This window comes from Budorcas taxicolor, chromosome 7 (assembly GCF_023091745.1).
Source record: "Budorcas taxicolor isolate Tak-1 chromosome 7, Takin1.1, whole genome shotgun sequence".
In the NCBI taxonomy this organism is placed as follows: Eukaryota; Metazoa; Chordata; class Mammalia; order Artiodactyla; family Bovidae; genus Budorcas; species Budorcas taxicolor.
Genome location: NC_068916.1, coordinates 44,409,827 through 44,421,995, shown reverse-complemented (window position 1 = coordinate 44,421,995; position 12,169 = coordinate 44,409,827). Strand labels below are relative to the sequence as shown.

Sequence of the window (12,169 nt, the reverse complement as noted above, 5' to 3'; positions counted from 1 at the left end):
CTTTGCACCAGGGAGGCCCTACTCCTTTCTCTTTCTCCCTAACTCCTTCTTTGGACCACATCAGGAAGGAACAGAGAAACAGCCCCATCCCTGTCTTCACTGTTAAAGTTAAGAAAGGCACCCAGCTCCTAATGCCCTCAGGGACCCAGTGAGGTCAGGAAGTCTTATAACTGTGGTTAGCTGTGTACTCTATCCTTGCTATATGTTTAAAAAAAAAAACAAACACACCTAGTAGAGGTAGTCCTCCCACCTGTTTTATGGATGAGGAAACTTAGGCCCAGAGAACGGAAGACACTGACCTAAGTCACATAGTCAGGAACTGGCAGCGTCAGACTAAACGTGGGTCTCCCACAGAAGGGGAAGGAGGTGGGGGATGAATTGAGAGAGTGCCATTGAAATATACACATTACCACGTGTAAAACAGATAGCTTAGATATCTAAGATAGATAGTGGGAAGTTGCTGTGTTACACAAGGAGCTCAGCCTGGTGCTGTGTGATGACATTACCTAGAGTTGGGTAGGGAAGGGCTAGGGAGGATCAGGAGGGAGGGGATGGAGATATATATATATACACACATATATATACATATATATACACACATATATATACATATATATATATATACACATACACACACTGATAGTTTCTGATGTACAATAACATGAATCAGCTAACACAACATTGTAAAGCAATTATCCTCCAATTAAAAATACATTTAAAAACAATTTTTTTTAAAGTCGGGTCTCCTTTCGGCGTCCCCTTTTGCCTCATCCTCTAATAACCACAACCTGTGGCTCCTCTCAGAGGCCCTGGAACACCTGCTTTGCCACCATCCAAAAGAACAGCTTAGTAATAACAGCCGTGGCCTCAACTGCAAACCTCATCCCAGCCTGGCCACTGCCCTTCCCTCTTCCTTTCAGAGAACCTTGACACTTAGTCAAGGCACCACTGCCAGAAGGCTGAGTGTGCCCTTTTATAAAGTCATCAGGACCCAAATGTCTTGTGGCAGTGTTTATGCCTTCCTTTACTCTGACATCAAGCACCTTTTTCCAGGAAGAAATGACTCATTTTTGCAAGCTGAAGCTGGACTTGTAAAAATAAGGCTCATCCATTTATATCCTTGCCCAAGGGAGAAAATAACGGCTTTCTGACCTCCCCACCTCACTCCAGAGAATACCTGGGGAAGAGCCTCTAAGATGGTTATAAATGGTAAACCAGCTTAAAGAAGCTGAATTCAGACAGGAGTCATGCAAACTCAGGCACTGCAGAGCCTGTGTGTGACTTTTACATGACAGCTACCTACAGGCCTGGGGTTTTCTTTCCTGCTCTTCGCATGCTCTCGCTCTTTAAGGATGCTTTAAAGATGCCATCACATGGGCATTTTCCCATCTCTGAGGCATAGCTTGCTATTCAAGAGAAAATTGTGGAAGACATTTTTCTCTACTCCGGTAAGTGTACACAACACCCAACGGCCTCTGTAAGCAAGGGGTTTAGGCAGACTCTGGTGCTCAGAGTGAGTCCTTCCTGGAGTCAGACCCATTTGCAGCTCACAGCCAGCCTCCAAAGAGGAATTTCACCAAGTCCAGATGCGGCAACCACCACCTACTGACCTCTTCCAGTAAAGCACCCACTCTAAGATTTAATCCTCCCAACAGCCATTGGAAGGAACTACCCTCTTTCAGTTTGCAGAAGCTCAGAGGGGTTCAGCAGCTTGCCCCAGGCTCTGCAGCTAGCAGGCACCATGGGAGCGCCAGGCCATCTGGCTGTAAAGGTAAAAGCTGTCCTCAGCCCCAGCCCAGGGTTCCTCTGACCAGCATCGTCCGCGTAGCCAAGGGAGAGGCTGCCCTCACGTCCCTCTCCAAGGGTCAGGGGGCATGGATAAGACATCTAGCTGTCCTTGTTCTCTTGTATCTGCATCCCCAGGTTCTGACTCACCCGTTAGTCCACAAAACCACTCAGAAATGGGCTCACCTGTCCTGTCCTCCTAGCAGGCAGAGTCAGGGCAGACATATCTTGTCCTTTCCCTCCAGCCACAGGCCCACCACTTCTCAGCTGGCACAAGGTCTCTGGGAAGCTGAATCAAAGATATCCCGGACGGAGGAGCTGCTGAGGCATAATTCCACTCCTTCACCATTTCTAAAGATGTGTGCATGTTATAGGAGCAAAAATCCAGGAACATTCTGTAACTCAGCTGCACTTGGCTTGAGATCATAGATGAATCACTTATGAAACCATCTCCTGCAAAATAGGAGATCTTATTAACAGGCTATTAGATCAGCAAAGGATAAAGGACAACAGAACGGATGCCATCGTTTAAGGCAAAAGACAGGTCCCTTAACCCTCCCACCTTCTGACCTCAGTCTTCATCCCCTCCCAGGTTCGGCTTCATCTTCAACAAGTCTGACCCTGCCATCCACAAAGTCGACCTGGAAACGCTGATGATCCTCAAGACCATCAAGCTGCAGAGCCACGGCTGCCTGCCGCAGGCCATAGCCCACACCCACTTGGGTGGCTACTTCTTCGTCCAGTGCCGGCAGGACAGCTCTTCTGAAGCACCCCCGCAGCTGCTGATCGACAGCGTCACAGACGCGGTGGTCGGACCCAACGGCCAGGTCACTGGCACCCCGCACACATCCCCGGATGGGCGCTTTGTAGTCAGCGCCGCCCCGGGCAGCCCCCAGCTGCACGTGCAGGAGATCTCACTGCGCGGGGAGATCCAGACCCTCTACAACCTGAAAGTGAGCCCGGGTGTCTCAGATGTGGCCTTCCAGCGCTCCTTCACCCAGGGAGACCAGTACCATGTCTACGCCACACTCGAGACAGAGCCAGACCTGCTGTTCCTGGAGCTGTCCACGGGCAAGACGGGTGTGCTGAAGGGCCTGAAGGAGCCCGCGCCCGCAGGGCCAGCCCGGGCCTGGGCAGGGCCCCGCAGGATCGTGAGGGACAGCGGGCTGTTCGGGCAGCACCTCCTCACGCCCGCCCGGGAGTCGCTGTTCCTCATCAACGGGAGACAGAACGCACTACGGTGCGAGGTGGCGGGCGTGAAGGGGGGGACTACGGTGGTGTGGGTGGGCGAGGTATGAAGCAGTCCCGACCAGGCACCCTGTACATTTCTACAGACAAAAGCAAAAAACCTGTATTCGCTTTGTGGTTCAACACTGGTCTCCTTGCAAGTTTCCTAGTATAAGGTATGCGCTGCTAACGAGATCGGGTGGGTTTTAGGATGTAGGATTTCTGCCTTGGGCTGCGATGAGAACCTGCTGCCGTGTAAAGGAATCATCGTGCGCCCAGCTACGCGCCAGTTACCTGGGCCGCCCTGGAACCAGGAGCTCCAGCTTTCCAGGCGGACGCTTCTGTCAGTTGCCTTTGCATCCTCATTCTTTAACACCGGGTCCGTCCAGACTTCACCCTGCTGGAGTGGCCTGAAGCCGGGGGCTCCCAGGAGCAGGGCCCTCCCTCCTGACCTGAGAGCCTCATCCACTCTCCCTCTGGACCTCGTTTTCTCCTTTGCAGCTGCTTCTCGCTTTTCTTTCCATTTGACTTGTAAGCCTGAGGGAGAGCCAACAAGACTTACTGCATCTTGGGGATGGGGAAATCACTCACTTTATTTTGGAAATTTTGATTAAAAACTAATTTTTTATAATCTCAAATGCTAGTAAGCAGAAAGATGCTCTCCCAGGTCCAGCTGTATTCTTCCCTGCCTTAGGCCACATCTCTGAGAGGCACTACCCCACTCCCGACAGCCAGAAAGAAGACAGTGGCCATCAAGGGGTCTGGGGTCCTCTACATCATGGACACCCCCAAGAGCAGATCAGACCACCACATTGGTAAAGGCTTTTTCTGGGTTGGGACCCCAAGAGACCAAGACAAACCCTGTGTGCCTGCTTATCACCACTCAAGGGGGACATGTATTAGCCTGTCCAGTACCCCAGATTCCGGGCTGACCAAGCTTGCCTGCAAACGTGCCTGCAGAACAGTGGCCTCCAGGATTCAAGTGGGGTTCCTTAGGCTATCCCTTTAAAACCCCACTCTCTTCTGCCTGTGGCCCTCGCACTCAACTCGTACCCAAGTCCCTGCATCCACACAGCACAGACAGCACATGTCAGTGTTCCTTACACACGGGTCCCCATCTCCCCAGAAACACACAAGGATGCGGGAGGCCACTGCCACAGTACTCCCACGTGTGTAAGCTGTGGTGGGCTCTCCAGGGCAATCAAAGAAGTACAACCCAACAGATCCCGTATCGGAGAATCTCAGCAAGAAGAGGCTCCCTTAGGCTCTCAAAACACCCTTCTCGTGCACATCGGCAGGTTTGAATGGTCTTTTTTCAAGCCACCTGAAGTAGGAAGGGGTGTGGTCCCATCACAGACACATCAGTTTAGATGCCCTTCTCCTGCCAACGTGGCCATGATTTTCCTGAGCTACTGAGAAATGGCCTCTTTCAGAGAAAGAGAGACATAGACCCTGTCTCACTGGAAATACAGCATCTCAGTCCCACCTAACTGCCCAATCCACCTGCCCCCTCACAGAGCTCCTGGTATCAGCCAGTCCTCTGATATGTCTCATGTATCTTAGTCCACCATACTCTTGTCCCCCAAAACTCCCGGGAGTGTGCCTAGACATATACATTCACAGATTTTTTAAGATAAAATATGTAGATATTTGAGGAAACAGACCTCAAAACCTAATTATTTAGTTTTACAATAACTGGGATGGATGGAAAACACATCTCACCTTCTTTTTTGTTTTTACTATTATTCCTGCCTCAATCTCTTGACACATTTGCTTGCACGTCTGTCACTGAAATTTTCCAACTTTCACAACCTTCTTCCTTTGGGAAGACCTTCTGAACTGTGGCAGCCCCTGGAAGAAAAAGAAAGTCTCTGAGTCTACATGAAGAAGAACCCACCAACTGCCAGGCCAGAACATCAGCCCCTCTGTGTTACAGGATTCCTGAGTAAGAGACCAGTCGAGCCGCAACTGGCCTTTTTCACTGGGAGTGACTTCAGCGGCACCTGTTCCTTTTCCACTATTCCTTCCACTTTCAAGTGTGGAAAGCTTATCAGCCTCTCATTGTCATCACTATGTAGTTACAAAGCTGGAGATAGCCAGTTTAGGTCTTGCTGCCAGCATTTCAGATACAATTAAGTAGGAGAAGGGAATCACAGCCCTGAAAATTGTGAAATTTGAAAATTCATAAAGGCAGGAAAGTCCATGTTTTTTCAGCAGTGCAGCCAACTGAAAGGCTGGCTAGGATTCCACCTGCCTCTTCCTCCCATACTTCATCCCCAGCGGAATTTCATGGAACACAGTCTGAAAGCCACTGGGATATGAAGTCATCACAGCAGCCAAGATCCTTCCTATGAACACAAATCATCAGCTATCTACTAATACTTATATTAAAGGAATATTTGTTTTACCAAAAGAGTCACCCCAAAAGTCACTTACGTAACGAACTATTTCAAAATTACTGGATTTTGAAATAAAATTCATTGCAGAAAAATTCAACGTAGATTTTTTTTTTTCAGGCTAACAAACACACAAATAAACCTATAGTGACATTAAGGATTTGAAATAATACCTTCATTCTCCTTCTGCCCAAGTGAGCAGGACCCTACATGGAGGTACTGGGTCCAAAAGCCCGCCCAGCCATTCACAGACTGAGAGTTGGAAGAGGGATTTGTCTGCTCCTAGAAGCCTACATGGACTTCTGCACAAGGAAGCTTGGGTGTGAATCACACACAGTGAGGCCAATGCCATCATCCCAGCCCCACAACACTGAACCAGCAAGTCCTGCCTGGGGCTGGCCCAGGCTCCTTTCTTAAGTCTTCATTCAAGTCATTCCAAGATCCTACTATTTTCCCCAAGCCTGCAGAGGTAGCTGGAAGAGCCCTGTAAAGTCTAGGCAGGGGCCACACTCATACCAAGCTTCAGATTCTATGACCTAGAGACGGCAGCGCAGGAGACAGAAGCTCAGTCCCTGCGATTCCCACCCCAGTCTCAGCCTCCCAGCTCCAGGTTAGTATCCTGGAGGATAGCTCTCAAGCCCAGATAAAGCTGAGAACCACCTGCCACCCTAGGAAATTGTAACAGCTGAGTCTTCACAGAGGAAAGCCGCCTGGAGCTGGCTTCATGTGGCCCCACTTCTTTTCTGTTGACCAAATAACCTGTGAACTAGTGGAGATTTCAGAACTGAGTTGTGAAACAGATTCATGATGGATAAATTTTTCTACAAGGGGCTTAAAAAGTATTCCGATTCGTTTCCACAGTGTGTTTCATCCAAATGCCATGGACGCTGCACCCTCTTCGTTATTACATTGCACAGCTCACTCCCCTATCCTCCTCTTCAAAAGCCAGCCTCCAGGAGCACTGATACTGCTCCCAACTCTCTCCTACACATCCACCAATCTACCTCACATCCTCCTCTTCCTCGCACCCAGCACCCCCCGGAATGTGCACTCCAAAGCAAGACACCAGACGGGCAAAGCAAGATGACAATGATGCTGACATGAAGTCCTTTGCCATCTTTCCCCACCCAGGACCCCAGATCCCACTCCAGATGCAGTCAGAACCCACGGGGACACGGCTCCTTGCTGCTCAAATCACACCCCCAAGCCCTAGCTCACAGCCCTTTGGGGTTTGATGAGCAAGACTAGAGAGAACTCAGAACTGTCAGAGAAGTCCGTTATGATCAGACAGAAACTGCAGGGCAAGAATAGAGACCATGCCATCTCAGCCAAGCCCTAAAGGGCTGAGCTACATCCCTCCATCCTCATCTTGTGCTCTGCCTTTCCCACCTCCTTCCTATGCCTGGAGATGCCTGCTCATGAACCACTCCAGGGGCAACTCACCTAATCACCACACCAGCTCCCCCAGGGGTCTTTGCGTGCTGCTTCCTGGCTTTGGGGTACAAGTGAAAAGTCATTCATCGGGCCAAATCCCATACTATTTGCTCCCAGATTGGCACACAGGCAAAGCAGTTTTGTTCAAGAAAGTCATTAGCTGCCTTGATTGCTCTCCAAAATCATAGAGATCATATAGAACAGAGGGGCTTAAAAGAATCAAGGGGAAAATACATAGTATTTATCCTCAAGGTGCAACTACAAGACCCCAAATATCTGGTGGAATGCAACCCACTTTCTTTAGTCTACACCAGGTTACCTGCTGAGCCACTTGAGAATTTGAGTGTCTTATCTGGACCTTCAGGATTTAGGCACCAGCCACCCAGCAGACACTGGGAGCCCAGTAATAACAGTCTACTGTGAGCAGTACTGCGAATTTAACCAGACACCATGTGTGAAATTATGGAAGATAGGGAAGAGCAGGGACTGACCTTCGAAATTCACAGCAAGGCTTCATTAGCCAGCGCGAGAGTGTTGAGCATGTGCTTGGTTTTTGCACGAAACCACACTTCACACATCCCTCTTCCCACGCTCACCCCTGTGGCCCCAGGGAGCAGGCCATGCCCTAAAGGGCTGTAGAGGGCTCGGCCCACATGCCATGAAAATAACTTGACCCACCTCTACTCCCACCTGGTGACATGTGGCTCTCCACCCGTCACCAAGGCAGGATCAGACAGTGCTGCTCCCTGGGGGCACCTTCTTCAAGAGTGTTTCAGAGGAATGGCAACCATGAAAAATTGGCTGGAGATGGGGCCCAAGACATTTCCTAACTCTAAACCTTCATCTGCTGCCCAGTATAACATCCGCCATAGCTTTAATAGTTGTTGGTCCCTGGCTCCTTCAGCTGCTTCAGAGAGGTGAGGGACAGCAGTCTGCAAGCGCCCCCTGCACCCCAGACCCACAGCACAGCCTTCTGCGGTACCCCCAGCCCACACCCTGACTGCCTGCCACTGGCCAGGCCCCTTCTCATTCCTGGACCCTTCATACACCACCCCTCTCCCCCCTGCTCGTGCTTCCTGAAGGCCTGTGAGATGATCTGAAAACAGACTAGGCATGGAATTTTGCTGCAGTGTCGCACACACTGTGTTCATGCTATAGTGCAGTGAACGACCCTCGCAATGTGAAGTCACACACACACGCTCCATTTGCCCCATTAGGATTCTCCTCCTGCCCCACCTCAGAAAACTTCCAGATCTCTCATGTCGAGGCAGATTACATTATTTTGAGCAGTTGTGTAGACTCCAAAATATATTTTCTGTAATCACTGGTATTTCTCGAAGGTCTCCTGTAATTACTATACATGTGAATTTTTCCTTATTTATAAAATATATATAAATTATTTTTAATACATCAATTTTAGTAGAAATTTGTACCAACACAGTAACTGTATGTGGCATTGGAAATAAGTTTGTGTTTACGTTAACGTATTGCACAGTATTGGACACGCCATGTATTTGCAGTACCACTAAATATAAAAATGTTTCACAGAGTATATCATAAAGTATTGTCATTGTAAATGCTCTTTTTCTGAGGATTTTACAATAAAACTTGAAAAAAGTTACCTTTTTTTTGGTGCCAGTCTATGTGCATTTGTTAAAGTGAGGACTGATGAAGGCAACCCAGGCCTGTATAGGTCCATGATGCTCAAGGCAAATTGGCCCCTGCTCTGACCCAGTCCAGAAAGAGGCTGGACAAAGGCAAGCACCTGACCCCAGAAGTATTTCTTCCCCATGTCAAAGTTTCAGCTCCCAAAATACACAACTGACATCTGGTCCAAAACTTATCACCTGCCTTGCAGTGCCCTTAAAATCCACCCCAGCCCCCAGACTAATTCACTCTCAACTCCAGTCACCCTTGTTTCTCACTGCAGTAGACTTTCAACTGGGATACAGAATGTGTAAAGTGCTCAGTAATCGCCAAGCTACCCATGTGGAACACCTGCCATGAGCCACATGGTGCTAGGGAGGGGGCCAGAAAGTGAAAGTGAAGTCACTCAGTTGTGTCCAACTCTTTGCGACCCCATGGACTGTAGCCCACCAGGCTCCTCCCTCCATGGGATTCTCCAGGCAAGGGTACTGGAGTGGGTTGCCATTTCCTTCTCCAGGGGATCTTCCCGACCCAGGGATCGAACCCAAGTCTCCTGCATTCCAGGCAGACGCTTCCAAGGGTCACACAAAGGAGACACAGTCCCTGCCTTGGTGAGCTTCAAGTCTACTTCACCATGACCAGTAGTGCAAGTTCTTGAGAGAGAGAGAGTGTGTGCGTGTGTGTCTCCAAGGTAAGTGGGCTGCTAGAGACCCAAAGAAGAGTTGCAGTTCAAGTTCAAAGGTGGTTTGCTGGCTGAATCCCCTCTTCAAGGGAGCTCAGTCTTTTGCTCTTAAGACTTTCAACTGATTGAATGAGGCCCACCCACACTACAGAGGTTAATCTGCTTTACTCAAAGTTTACTGATTTAACAGTTAATCTAGGGACTTCCCTGGTGATCCAGTGCCTCAGACTCCATGTTCCCAATGCAGGGGTTCCGAGGGGTTCAACCCCTGGTCAGGGAACTAGATCGCACATGTCACAACTAGGAGTTCATGTGCCACAACTAAAGGTCCTACATGCTGCAAATAAGACCCAGCAAGCAGCCAAATAAATATTTACAAAGTCAATCTCACTGAAAAAAATAATACATGGAAACATCTAGAATAGTGTTTGACCAAGTATCTGCAGCCATGAAATTAAAAGACGCTTACTCCTTGGAAGAAAAGTTATGACCAACCTAGATAGCATATTGAAGGGCAAAGACATTACTTTGCCAACAAAGGTCCATCTAGTGAAGGCTATGGTTTTTCCAGTGGTCATGTATGGATGTGAGAGTTGGACTGTGAAGAAAGCTGAGCACCGAAGAATTGATGCTTTTGATCTGTGGTGTTGGAGAAGACTCTTGAGAGTCCCTTGGACTGTAAGGAGATCCAACCAGTCCATTCTGAAGGAGATCAGCCCTGGGTGTTGTTTGGAAGGAATGATGCTAAAGCTGAAATTCCAATATTTTGGCCACCTCATGTGAAAAGTTGACTCATTGGAAAAGACTCTGATGCTGGGAAGGATTGGGGGCAGGAGGAAGAGGGGACAACAGAGGATGAGATGGCTGAATGGCATCACCGACTCCACGGACGTGAGTTTGAGTGAACTCCGGGAGATGGTGATGGAGGGAGGCCTGACGTGCTGCGATTCATGGGGTCACAAAGAGTCGGACACGACTGAGCGACTGAACTGGTGAACTGAAGTATCTGGGAACCACAGCCTAGCTAAGTTGACACAAAATTAACTATCATAATCACGCAAGCAAGATGTTGCTCCCCACCCTCCTGAGGAAGTAAACTGCTTTGCACCCAGCCCTGTGATAAGCACTTAATAAGCACCTGTCTGTAAACCTTACCACACCCAACAAGGCAGGAGGTACTATTATCATCTTTATTTTATAAAAAAAGAAAAAATGAGGCTCAGAACAGAGCCAGAATTCAAATTCAAGTCTTCAAGGGCCAAACACATGCTCTTAACCAATAAACCTACTCCTTTCAATACCCACCTTGACAAAAAGATGGAACCCCAGCTGCTCCAGATTCACTTCTTTGCAGACCCAAGGGGCACAGGCCAAACACGCTAGGGGCTCTGCTCTGCATAACTTCTGTCTCAAAGAGACGACTGCCCAGACTCTTCGTGAAGATTTGGGGTCTGGCCAGTCCCCCTAAGCAAGAGGAAGTGCATCTCACTAGGACCCAAAAACTCTTGGTCGAAAGCAGACAGCAGCAGTCGGCTTGCTCACTGCCCACAGAGGCTGGGCTTATCACCGCACACACTCTGGATTTCTCCTTCAGGCTCACAATCCCCAGGATGCCAAGTATTGAGACTGGGGGTGTGCTGGGACAGCAAAGCTGCAGCCCACCAGAAGACCCACCCCAAACAGCTGAGAGAAGCTTCTATCCTACCCAGTGTTCACACATTCCCTCCTAACCAGGCTGAAAGGAGGCTACTCAAACACCTCCACAGCCTTCACAATGTACTCCCTCTCTTGTTCAACCAACATCTTCTAAGAACCATCTCTGTACCAAGGTCTGGCCCACATGTAGCCCACAGTCTATAAAGAGTTAAATGGACCCAAGAGGAACCACTGGCACACAGATCACTGAGGGACCTGCAGGGGGCTTGGTGAGGAAGAGCTCTTTTGGAGAAAGTGAAAGTCACTCAGTCATGTCCAACTCTTTGCAACCTCATGGAATTCTCCAGGCCAGAATACTAGAGTGGGAAGCCTTTCCTTTCTCCAGGGGATCTTCCCAACCCAGGGATCAAACCCAGGTCTCCCACATTGTAGGCAGATTCTTTACCACCTGAGCCACAAGGGAAGCCCAAAAATACTCGAGTGGGTAGCCTATCCCTTCTCCAGATATGGAAGTCAACAGGAAGTCCTGAGTGAAGAACAGTGGGGGTGAGAGCCTGCCTGCAAATAGGAACAGCAAAGGGCTGACCCAAGAGAGGAGTGGAGAACAATGGCACCGACCGCAGGCACAACAGCTCTGTGAGGGGCGGTCACAGCACAGCAAGGCCAGCGGCTGTATGGTGGAGTGCCATGTTGTTGTGGCACTAGAAAGATGGTAATGATTAATTTATTTGTAGGGCAGCAATGGAGAAACAGATATAGAGAACAGACTTATGGACACAGTGGCGGCGGGTGGAGAGGGTAAGATGTACAGAGAGAGTAACATGGAAACTTGCATTGCCATGTATAAAATAGATGGTCAGTGGGAACTTGCTGTATGACTCAGGGAGCTCAAACAAGGGTTCTGTATCAACCTAGAGGGGTAGAATAGGGAGGGAGATGGGAGAGAGGCTCAAGAGGGAGGGGTCATGTATATACCTAAGACTGAATCATGTTGATGTTTGACAGGAAACAAAATTCTGTAAAGCAATTATCCTTCAATTAAAAAATAAATTTAAAAACTTAAAATTAAAAAAAAGAAGATATGGTACCTATATATAATAGAATACTGCTGCTGCTGCTGCTGCTAAGTCGCTTCAGTCGTGTCTGACTCTGCCAGCCCACCAGGCTCCCCCATCCCTGGGATTCTCTAGGCAAGAATACTGGAGTGGGTTGCCATTTCCTTCTCCAATGCTACTCAGTCATAAAAAAGAATGAAATAATAATTCATTATCATGAATCATCATAATAAGGAAGACAAAAATAAATATCATATGATATTGTTTATATGTGGAATATAAAATAA

The 12,169-nt window shown here is 48.6% G+C and overlaps 1 protein-coding gene across 1 annotated transcript in view; it reads left to right on the top strand.

Annotated features, from left to right (window-relative positions):
* FSTL4 (follistatin like 4) overlaps nt 1–3,083 on the top strand; it is a 418,139-nt gene extending 415,056 nt beyond the window's left edge. Inside the window, exon 15 of the mRNA XM_052644158.1 lies at nt 2,378–3,083. Within this exon, the coding sequence (XP_052500118.1) occupies nt 2,378–3,083 (706 nt within the window). The remainder of the gene's footprint in view (nt 1–2,377) is intronic.
* Nucleotides 3,084–12,169: the final 9,086 nt, after the last annotated feature.